Genomic DNA, 11,539 nt, shown 5'->3' on the forward strand with positions numbered 1-11,539 from the left:
ATTCCATATAACACTTCAATGGATGAACCAAATCTAACACCTCCAAGAAATTTGCTAAATGATCACACTGAAAACCTGCTGAGTCCAATCTCAAAATCCACCCCACACTAAAAAGAATTAAAATACTGCACTCTTGTTTTATTTTTTAAAATTGAAACTAAAATACTACATTCTTATTTTATTTTCTAAAATTCACAACCTCCCAACAAAGTTAAAACCCACATTCTAATTATATTTTCTAATAATTTTATTTAGACGAGTACTCAATAAATGCATCCAAACTCTTCCATGCTACTCCCCCTTCATTCGAGATGGCCACCGCCGCGGCTTTACTCAGCACCTTAACTTTCCTCTTCAGCTCGTCCGCCGCAATTAATCTTCGCACAGCTCTCTCCACCTCTTCCTTTTTAGCAAACCCATCGCTCATATTAATCTCGAACGCCATTTTTGCCTACGCCAAAATGAAGGCGTTGGCCGGCCCGTCGGTTGTCAGCAGCAGCGCGATCATGGGAACGCCGGCCACCACACTCTCAAGAGCTGAATTCCATCCACAGTGCGTAATAAAAGCCCTCGTCGCCCGGTGACCCAGGATTGTTAACTGTGGGGCCCAGAAGCACTCGACCATGCACCGAGTTCCAAGCCTTTGCTCATAGCCATCCGGCAACACCTCCGCTTTCCACTCCGCCGCCATCGACGTGGAGTCCACGTCGACATCGAGTTTTGAGTTCGGCGGGCGCGACACCCACAGGAAAGGCTGCCCGCTCACCTCGAGACCCAGTGCTAGCTCTGTGACTTGTGCCGGAGAAAGATACAACTCTGACCCGATCGATACATACACGACAGATCCCGGCATTTGACGGTCCAACCACTCCACAATCTCGGTGTCCCGAGGTCGTCGGGTTTTGTGGTTCCTGCCGGAGATATCAATCACCGGCCCCACAGCCCAGAAGGGCTTCCTGACCCCATTTCTGCCTCCGGCGCCAAAGCTCTCCAAGTGATGGACCAATTTTGGCTCTAGCTCTGCAAATGTATTAAGGAGAATCTCATCTGCCAATCGCCACGTCAGCTCCATGTCCTTAAAGACATGACTTAACACACGGTCCGGCGTTGCCTACACCCTGCTCACAATGTCTGCAACCGCCAGCAGAGGCTCCTGCTCGTCCCAACATTTCGCTTCCAATTTACTGGATCCTTGCCATCAAACTTCCTCATCTCGCTTTTTCTTGATTTTAGGAGCTTGATTTGAAAACGACTGTAACTATGTACTTTCGGATCTTTAGGTTCTGAAATTTTGGTATGAAATAGCCCTCTAAGTCCTCTTTCTAAATCCACAAGTCTGATCACAATTGGATTCCTGAAGAAAACTTTATTTCCAATCACTCGCGATGGCCTAATTATAGACTAGTTCAGTAGAGTTAACTTGTACGACGTGCCATGTATCATTGTTTCAACCTTAGGTTCTGAAACTTATACCCAAACAAAATACAGTCCATCCTCTTTCTGTAACTTCTTACGAAATTTCAATTAGATGCTCAGAGAGAAAGTTATGATGATTTTCCCAAGGTGACCTGTTTGGAATGTAATTTGGGGGTCTGCCAAAACCCTAATTTCCTCAGATTATATCTCCAAAAATATAGTGAGACAGGATCTGAAATTCAGAGCCAATGTTCAAATAGATTTCCTCGCAAATGGGTTTTTTTTTTTTTAGCTTTTGAAACTTTGTATCGAAAGAGTTATAAAGAAAATTCCACGATGACCTGTTTTAGATGAAATTCTGGAGCTTGCAAAAACCCTAACTTCCTCAAATCATATCTCTGAAAGTATAGCGAGACAAGATATGAAATTCGAACCCGAGGTTCAGCGAGATTTCGTCTCAAATGGGTTTTTCTTTTTCTCTTCTGAAATGTCACAGAAAAAAGTTATAGCGAAAATTCCACGATGACCTGTTTAGAGCAGCGAAACCCTAGAATCCAAAGCTTTGATACCAAATGTTATGAAACCAGCTCACAAAAAGATAGAAAAGATAAATCAATGCCTTCGAATTCAACCTCTTCGAGGGGGAAACCTCCTTTACATTACACAAATGAACAATTCTTGGATGTTACAAATGACAAGACCTCCTTTCTATATATAGGAGTTTAAGGGGTCATAATATATATAAGATACGACATAACAATGATAATGTAAGGGCACAATAATAACAATAGTGGGCTTATATGGGGCACAATAATAACAATATGGGGACTACATGGGCACAACAATATAATAAGTAGATTGTACTAATAACAATACGGGGTTACACTAGTAGTATAGGGACCTAACACGAACCCTGCTGGGTCGGTTGGCCTACCCAGTGAATTTTTGTACAAAATCTAAGGGCCACGTGCTTCCCTCCCATTGGGCCACATGGCACCTCCTAATTGGCCAACACCAAAACTCATCAACCAATCATAAACTGCCAACTTGACCTGTACCACTGGGCCACATGTTATCACATAATTGACCCACCTGGTTGTCGTACCTACTCAGTCAATTGCTGACATCATTGCCACATCACTTGTACAGCTTGCCCAGATAGCATCCTAGTCAATCTTGCAAGTTGACTTGTTAACTATTTGCCAAAAACTTCAGAATGCAATAACTTTCACATATGGTGTCAGATTAAGGTGATTTAAGCATCGTTGGAATCAAAACGAAGAGATATAATACTTGATACTGATTTCAAAATATTTCGAGTAATTTTATTTTTGGGCATATTTTGATCCCCTGGATCATTCCTCCCCACTAGAAACTTCTGGACCTCCAAAATATTGTTTTTACTTAGCAAGCAAGTGAGAGTACAACTTCCTCACTTTCTCGATCTCAATCCACCTTTCTTTACCTAGATTGGCGACTTTGAGCCCCACATGAACATACTGCACATTACCTCTGCGTGAAGTCTTGATTCTCCCTTCAATAATTGAGTCTTCCTACAATTCATCTAAATATTCAGGAGCAAAATATTCAATAGATGGAATCTGAACATTCTCTTCATGACCATTCTTCCTTGGCAGCTCATACAATCTTTAACTTGAGCTTTTCCTTGCTAATATACAACCAAACTTGATCTCCCACTTGGAATTCATGATCAACTCAATGCTTTTCATGCCTTGCTTTATATTTGGATTTTATTTTCTCAAGCTGCTCTTGTACTCCTTGATGCACTAGCTACATTTTTTCAATGAAATTCTTGGCTTTGTCAACATAATTATGTCTATCTATTGCAAAAACTTGACCAAAGATAACATACAAATGAGACTTTCGAAAATAACCCAAACAAGATTTAAATGGAAATACTTGTGTAGATGAGTGCTTGGCATGATTATAGCATGCTGGATGTAATGCAACTGCTCATCCCAAAGTTTAGGATGCTTACCATAATATCCATGAAGGAGATGCATTTTTATAATGTGTAAGAAATTCGACTGTCAAATTCCTATACAAATTGAGTGATGAACAAGTCAGAATAACATCAAATGCCAAAGAAAACATTGTTACATTTAAGTGATTTATTCACAATGTCAATTTTACAAAATACCTAGATATGGGGACATGCAACATGTAGAATACAAAAGAAATGAAATATTTAGTTAGACAAATTGTCCAACCCTTTCTTACCCAACCTAGCTAGGTAGTTTCCTTTCTACATTTTTCTTTCTTTTGTAGTTGCTTCGAGGATGGTTAAGGTGTTCCTTGAACATTCTTTCGCCTTCCCTTTCTCGAGTGATTTCATGACCTGTTTGTCCTTATTTGGATGAAGATCTGGATGAAACTTCCAATATTTTTCGATCCAATTCCCACTTATGTTGTAATGAGTACAAAAGATTTTGTAAATTTCTTGGCAAAAATGTCTTCGAACTTGGAAGAGGATCTTCCTTCTTGTTCTCACTTCCAATTGACATATTAATTTTCTTGACCAATGCTTTCATTTTTTGTCACTTGACTACACAATGTTTAGGTTCATGACAAAAAGTGCAAGGAAACACATTCCACAACATTTTATTCAAATCATCATGTTGCTTATAGTTATAGAAAGCTTTTGAATAATCATGATGTTTACACCTTTTATGATTGTCCTTTGGATTATGAGTTTGGCATTGAGATCTTGATTGATGAGGAGAACTTGAATTATTTCTTCCTTTGAAGCGCTCATCTCTCTTTGGGGACATTTTTCCATCAACATCATCATCATGATGTGATACTCCTTGAACCTGCAAGAGTTATTTCTGCACGAATTACACACTTGAAGAATTCCTTGACTTTGATTTTTTTTAGCATTCTCCAACTTCTTCTTGAACATATCCTAATCTTTCATGTTTAGGTTGTGGTCTCACCTTAATAGGATTAACAATTCCATGACTATAGATTCCAAGACCCTTACCATTGTATTCCATTTTGGTCAACAATTTCATAGCAATACCCTTTGTATGTTTCTCAAATGATGCAAAATAATCATTGTCATTGTTAATAGAATGGATTGAACATGAAGTATCTTTTACCTCCTTTTCTTCTTGCGACTCCTAGTTCTCCTCCTAAATCTTAGCCATCTCCTCCTTCTCTTTTGTAGACGAAATGGTAGATGAAGATTCAAGAAAACCACTCTTGTGATTTAACATATAATCAGTGTTCCTCAACTGAAAAAGGGTACACACGTTAGTCATCCCATGACCACAAACTTGTCGAGTCTTGGGAGAAGCTTCAGTAGCTGAACATTCCCCAGTTTTCTCTTCAATGAAATTCTACAACATCAAGCGCAACTTCTTCTTTTCATCCTCTGTTTCTTCAAGAAATATCTTAGTTCCATGTTCTCCATTGGAGAGAAGAATTCATCTCTTCTAGTTCTATGAGTCTTACATAATGCAAACTTTCACCCGGGCTTGCAATCTAGTCAAAACCCGGTCTGATACCTGTGATTTGACAATTGATCGTCCTCTGACACTTTGTAAGTTTTGAAAAAATTGGGCCCTCAAACAGTCATTTGGATTGTAACTTATTCAAAGGTGAATATTTAATTTTTCAATGAAATTAAGATGAAACAAAATCATATGAAACCCAACATGATGAAAATGAAAAAGAGAACAACCAAGTGATTTTGGAGTTCATCCAATGTGGACTATGTCTCCACACCCCTTCTCTAATGGCTAGGCCGATTTATTGATATCAGTAACAGAAAGAGTACATAACAAATCTTTGACTCATATAGTAAACCTCCTTCTAGAGTGGCATTGTTTCTCCTTCAAAGAAACATTCTCCTCCAAATAACTTTCACTCACAAGTTGACTCCCTTTAGCAAAGAAATGATGGTCTTAAAAGAAAATGACTCTCTCACTGAATCTGGAAATAGGTCTTCGTACTCATTTTGATATCAAGAAGCACAAATCCAACTACTTCATAATGAAGTGTTGCAATGGTCTTTTCCCACAATCATACTAAGAATAGATTTAAAATGGCTTCTCAAGTGAAGATTCAACTATTGTAGATGCATCTGGAAGGCTTGAAAACCCTTGTCTAGGTTGTTTCCATGCTCAACAAGGTCTCCATATGACCTCAAAATAGTTTTGTCTATGACATAAAAGGACTTGGCTCTGCAAATTTTTCAACATATAATGCTCGAATCATGAAAATGTTTTCATTGGGTCGAGAACACCCAAGAAACCCTATGTAGGCTCTGCCTAAACTCAAAAAAACTGAAAAAAGGCCAAGCTAGGCCTCCTGGAACATTTCTCTGCTATTTGTCCTGCAAAATGACAAGACTGGTTAACCAGACAATGAAATTCCTCTTTTGGCAGACTCGTTGGCGATAAATTGGCATGGGGGCGACAGAAATCTTGCCAAAAATGGTGCATTTTTTCGCTTCTTTTATTTCGTCAATAAGGCCTTAAGTGTTGATTTTCCAGTCCTGGTTCATAGTGGTATTGTGGCCATGTGGCCTCTCCGTTGGCTCCGAGTGTGGTCAGATTGGCTACATGGGACTAGGGGTTGGGCTAACTACCTGCCCCCTCCACTTTGTTGTTGGTTGTATGACATGAATGGGACTGAGGACTAGGTTAACCGTCTACCCCCTCTGCCTACATCATTGTTGTGGCCACATGTGATGCAATATGCATGGAAATATGCCCAGGGTTGGAGCCATGTTCCTTGACTCTTACCCCCAAACTGTTGGTTGGTTGATGTTAAATCAAGCTGTCGACCCATTTGGTTAACAACTAATGAAGTGGCGTAACGGTAGGGCATGTGGTTAGTTCTTTAGAGGTCTCAAGCTCAAACCCTATTGGTTTAGTCGGTTGGCCCAACGAATTTTTGCATAGAATCTGAGGGTGATGTGGTGCCCTCCCATTGGGCCATGTGGCACCTCCTAATTGGCCCACACCAAAACTTGTCAACCAATCACAAACTTCCAACTTGACCTATATGAATGGGCCACATGTCAACACGTGATTGGCCCACCTACATTCCATACCTACACAGATAGGTTCTTACATATGCACCACGTCACTTGTACAACCTGGCCAGTTAGCAGCCTAGTCAACCCTGCAAGTTGACCTTTTAGCTCTTTGCGAAAAACTTCATAACACGATAAATTTCACATACAGTGTCGGATTGAGGTGAGTCAAGAGTCGCTAAAATCAGAATGATGAGATATACGACTTGACACTAGTTTCAAGTGATTTCAATAAATTTTACTTTTGGACATATTTTGATCCCTTGGATCACGTGATTTGAGAAAGGGAAGCAGTATATGGTGAAATTAAAAACATAGGTTGCAATAATCAAATAGATTCTCTTTCTAGATATTATCTTGAAAGATATGTTGGATTGGGTCATAGTCTCAGTGTACTAGAGAATAAGGGACCCAAAATTCTACAAACATGTAGAAACAATGTGAAATGTCAAGAAAATTTTGTCTCTAAATCTTGAAAAAGCTTAGAATTCCAAAGAGAAAACGAAGTAGGTTCAAAAGCTATTTTAAAACCAAGTTTAAAATCCTATATATTGGAGTCTTTGAAATGGTTTTTTCACTTGCTCTACTAGTAAGGGATTACTAGAATAAGAACCCTATATAATAGAGTCTTTGAAATGGAGTTTTCACTTGCTCTAGTAGTAAGAAATTACTAGAATAAGACCCCGCGAAAGGAATTTGGAAACATTTGGTGACATGTAACATAATCCCATTCTCTAGAACAGGGAAGAACCATATTTAGGTTGCGCAATAAGAACAAAAGGGCATGCAAAGCTGGTTAACGCACAACACATAGACAAGACAACCTCCATATAACGTGAACTTAACTTTTTCTTTTTGGTTAACTAGTAGAATGTGTGATGATAGGCTTTAGAGTCTCCTCTTTTTTGTATAAAAAATGTCATAATTATAAATCAGTGTTCCACCGGGACGTGTCTCCCAGGGTGGGGAGTTTTCCCCCTCACTCCCCCATGTTCTCAAGATGAGGAAACTCCTTAGGAAACATTTCCCCACATCCCCCTTTTGGGGAACATGGGGAAACATTTCCGAATGTGTTTCCCTTGTAGGGGGGATGCAAGGGGGACGTAGGGCACAAAAGGGGGATGTAGGGAGGACGGAAGGGGGATGTTGATTTTGTACATTGCTGCCAAGGACCTTTCAAATGCAATATTTTTCCAAAAAGGCAATGATTTATGATATGGGAAGCCTAGTATTTGACTATATTTCTCTACTGATGCTATGCAATTCATGGTAATGTTAAATTCTTAAAGTAAAAGTGGCATTCTCCTCTATCTTTCATTTTCATCCCTTTCCTTAAATTTTTAACATTACCATGAAATGAATCGAGATGTTTAAGATTGGTTCTGACCTCATTGGATTTCATATGGAGGAAGTATAATTTTATATCTCGCTCAAAATCCAGAAAACTTAATAGTTTTCCAGGATTTCAGGATTGGGGGGATTGCAATGCTCCATTGGATTTTGTCATGTACGAGGGTATGTAACTAGTATTTAATCAAAAGCACCAAGCCATGTACATACCTTGATGTTAGTGACATTGATTTTTAAACTCCTCTATCATGAGGCAACTAAAAAAAGTAACCACCACTCAAACAAAATCTTGACTTGACAAGCTATGCTTTTTCTACCTTATTTTAATGCTTAGAGGGTGAAATTGATGACAAAGATCCCAATGTAGGCAATTCTTTTGATGATATGTAGGTATTTATTGTAGCATGATCTTTATTTTGGATGTTAGAGGCCATGTGGAGCTTGTTTGTTGATGTATTTTCATTTTAGAGATGGATTGCACTCGATGCTATTTTGGTTATGTGCACCCTTACATGTTATATAAATGAGAACTTTTGCTTATTTTTCTATAAATGGTTTGGATTCATAAGCATGCACATGTATATATATGTTTTTCTTTAGAATTTGAATATTTTATGTGTTTTTGGTTGATCAGTTTTTTGGTTTGATTTTTTTACCGATTCTAACCGGTTCTCGATTTGGAGGAGCTATGTTAATTAAACGATCTAGTTTTGATAACATTGTTTTAGACTTCAACATAATGTCATTCATATGATGAATTTACTTTACTTTTAAATTTGAATTGCATAATTTCAATTGTCAAATGAATTTACTTTACTTTTAAATTTGATTTGCATAATTTCAATTGTCAAATGATGAATTTAATTTACATGTACCTCGCATAGTTCCAAATGATAAATTTAGATGGAAATTGGATAATGCTGAATGATGGATTCAATTTACTTTTAGATGTATATTGCATAAATGATAATCATAATAATCTAATACAAAATGATGAATTGTTCAGATTTTATTTGTTATTTTTATATATTAATTTTTTAATAATTTTTTAATTTTTATGACTCTGATGTCTCCCTCTTTCCCCAAAATTTCCTTAAATTTTGAGTTTCTTATATATAACACTTCCATGTCTAGAAAACTCAATAAAACATTGTTATAAATGTTTCCTTAACCTCAATTTGAAAAATTCAAAATGCAAATAACATATTTACTTTTAAATAATGCATTCATTTAAACAATTTAAATTTGTTCTAAATTTTATAAATTTATAAATAATTTTATTATTAAAATTTAAAAACTTAAAAAAAAAAAAATTAATAACAAAAATCCTTTTCTCTAAAAATAAATATAATACTAATAAAATCAAAATTCAAATAAACTTTCAATCCTAACCTAAATTTCATATATAATAATTAAAATTTTAACCAATTATAAATCAATTCAAATATAAATTTCCTATAAATATCCCATAAACTAAAATAAAAAATCCATATAATGCTCCAATTCAACTTCAAATTCCATATAAACATACCATAAATTAAAATTAAAATTCCATATAACACTTCAATGGATGACCCAAATCTAACACCAAATATAAATTTCATATAAATACCCCATAAACTAAAATTAAAAATCCATAAAATGCTTCCATTCAACTTCAAATTCCAGGTAAAGATATCATAAATTAAAATTAAAATTCCATATAACACTTCAATGGATGAACCAAATCTGACACCTCCAAGAAATTTGCACATGATCACACTGAAAACCTTTGCTGAGTCCAATCTCAAAATCCACCCCCACACCGAAAATAATTAAAATACTGCACTCTTGTTTTATTTTCTAAAATTGAAACTAAACTACTACATTCTTGTTTTATTATCTAAAATTCACAACCTCCCAACAAAGCTAAAACCCACATTCTAATTATATTTTCTAATAATTTTATTTAGACGAGTACTCAATAAACGCATCCAAACTCTTCCACGCTGCTCCCCCTTCATTCGAGATGGCCGCCGCCGCGGCTTTACTCAGCACCTTCACTCTCCGCTTCAGCTCCTCCGCCGCCTCGTCCGCCGCCTCGTCCACCGCCATTAACCTTCGCACAGCTCTCTCCACCTCTTCCTTTTTAGCGAACCCATCGCTCATATTAATCTCCAACGCCAGTTTTGCCTGCGCCAAAATGAAGGCGTTGGCCGGCCCGTCGCTTTGCAGCGGCAGCGCGATCATGGGAACGCCGGCCACCACACTCTCGAGAGCCGAATTCCATCCACAGTGCGTAATAAAAGCCCCCGTCGCCCGGTGACCCAGGATTGTTAACTGTGGGGCCCATAACCACTCGATCATGCACCGAGTTCCAAGCCGCCGCTTGTAGCCATCCGGCAACACCTCCGCTTTCCACTCCGCCGCCATCGACGTGGAGTCCACGTCGACGTCGAGTTTTGAGTTCGGCGGGCGCAGCACCAACAGGAAAGGCTGCCCGCTCGCCTCCAGACCCAGTGCCAGCTCTGTCACCTGCGCCGGAGAAAGCAACACCTCCGAACCAAATGACACATACACGACAGATCCCGGCGTTTGCTGATCCAACCATTCCACAATCTCGGTGTCCCGGGGCCGTCGGATTTTGTTGTTGCCGCCGGAGATATCAATTACCGGCCCCACAGCCCAGAAGGGCTTCCCGACCCCACTTCTCCCTCCGGCGCCAAAGCTTTCCAGGTGTTGGACCAATTCTGGCTCCAGCGCTGCAAATGTATTAAGGAGAATCCCGTCTGCCAATCGCCACGTCAGCTCCATGTCCTTATAGACATAACTTAACACACTGTCCGGCGTCGCCTGCACCCTGCTCACAATGTCCGCGACCGCCAGCAGAGGCTCCTGCTGGTCCCAACATTGAGCTTCCGCGCACAGCCACAACTTCGCGCTCATTTGTAAAAACATGAACGAACTGATGCCGAATTTTGCAGCCGCGGCGGCCGAGAATCCCATGTACATGTCGTAAATGAGAACCAGGCGCTCGGGTGGCGGAAGACCCCGTGATTCGTAATATTCACGCCCTGTCAGCTCCGCCATTAGAGCTTCCAGTGGCTCCTGCATTTTCTGTATGAGACCGTATACCAGCGGCAGCATGTCGCGGGAAATGTTGTTCACGTTCTGGCTGCCCTCCGGCAGAGGAGATTCCGGCACCGATAAATCCTGGAAATGGATGGGGAGATCTTCCCATCCCTGCACTCGGGGTCGGAGAATTTGGATGTTTGAAGGGAGGCTAACGTAGATGACTGTTACTCCCCTGGTAGCCAGCATTCTTGAGAGATGCAAGAATGCATTGAAATGACTGTGCGCTATGAAGGGCAACGCTACTACGTATAATTTTCCTGTTCCTTCCATGGCCATGTTGCGATGGAGCCGAATTTGACTCTTGAATTCGCTTTTCTGTGAGTCTCGGATCAATAAAGCAACGAAGAGTCGAAGCGGAGTGAAGGGTGGGTGTGAGATCAAATCAGCTCTCCACGTTCTGCTCCTACACACAGTGTGTGAGATTTCAGTAGTATGGCGTTCTATTTATATCAATATCTGGTATATATCTTTCATGATTTCTGATTTTACTTTAAATGGTTTTTTATGATTTCTATTAAACAAAAAAAATTATATATATATATATAAATTATTGGAACATCACTCCAGTGAGGTTAGTGGAAAATTTGAACTAAC

At 39.1% G+C, this 11,539-nt stretch overlaps 1 protein-coding gene and 1 pseudogene across 1 annotated transcript; both read right to left on the reverse strand.

Annotated features, from left to right (window-relative positions):
* Nucleotides 1-451: 451 nt before the first annotated feature.
* Nucleotides 452-1,072, reverse strand: LOC149182208 (hydroquinone glucosyltransferase pseudogene; annotated as a pseudogene).
* Nucleotides 1,073-9,775: 8,703 nt separating this feature from the next.
* On the reverse strand, nucleotides 9,776-11,221 carry LOC149182209 (putative cis-zeatin O-glucosyltransferase). Its single transcript, XM_089414479.1, has one exon. It carries the CDS (start codon nucleotides 11,219-11,221, stop codon nucleotides 9,776-9,778), a length of 1,446 nt encoding a protein of 481 aa, XP_089270605.1.
* Between the last annotated feature and the right edge of the window lie 318 nt (nucleotides 11,222-11,539).

This window comes from Pinus tabuliformis, chromosome 3_2 (assembly GCF_031772625.1).
Source record: "Pinus tabuliformis cultivar Carrire ecotype Pingquan chromosome 3_2, CPIR1, whole genome shotgun sequence".
NCBI classification, from domain to species: domain Eukaryota; kingdom Viridiplantae; phylum Streptophyta; class Pinopsida; order Pinales; family Pinaceae; genus Pinus; species Pinus tabuliformis.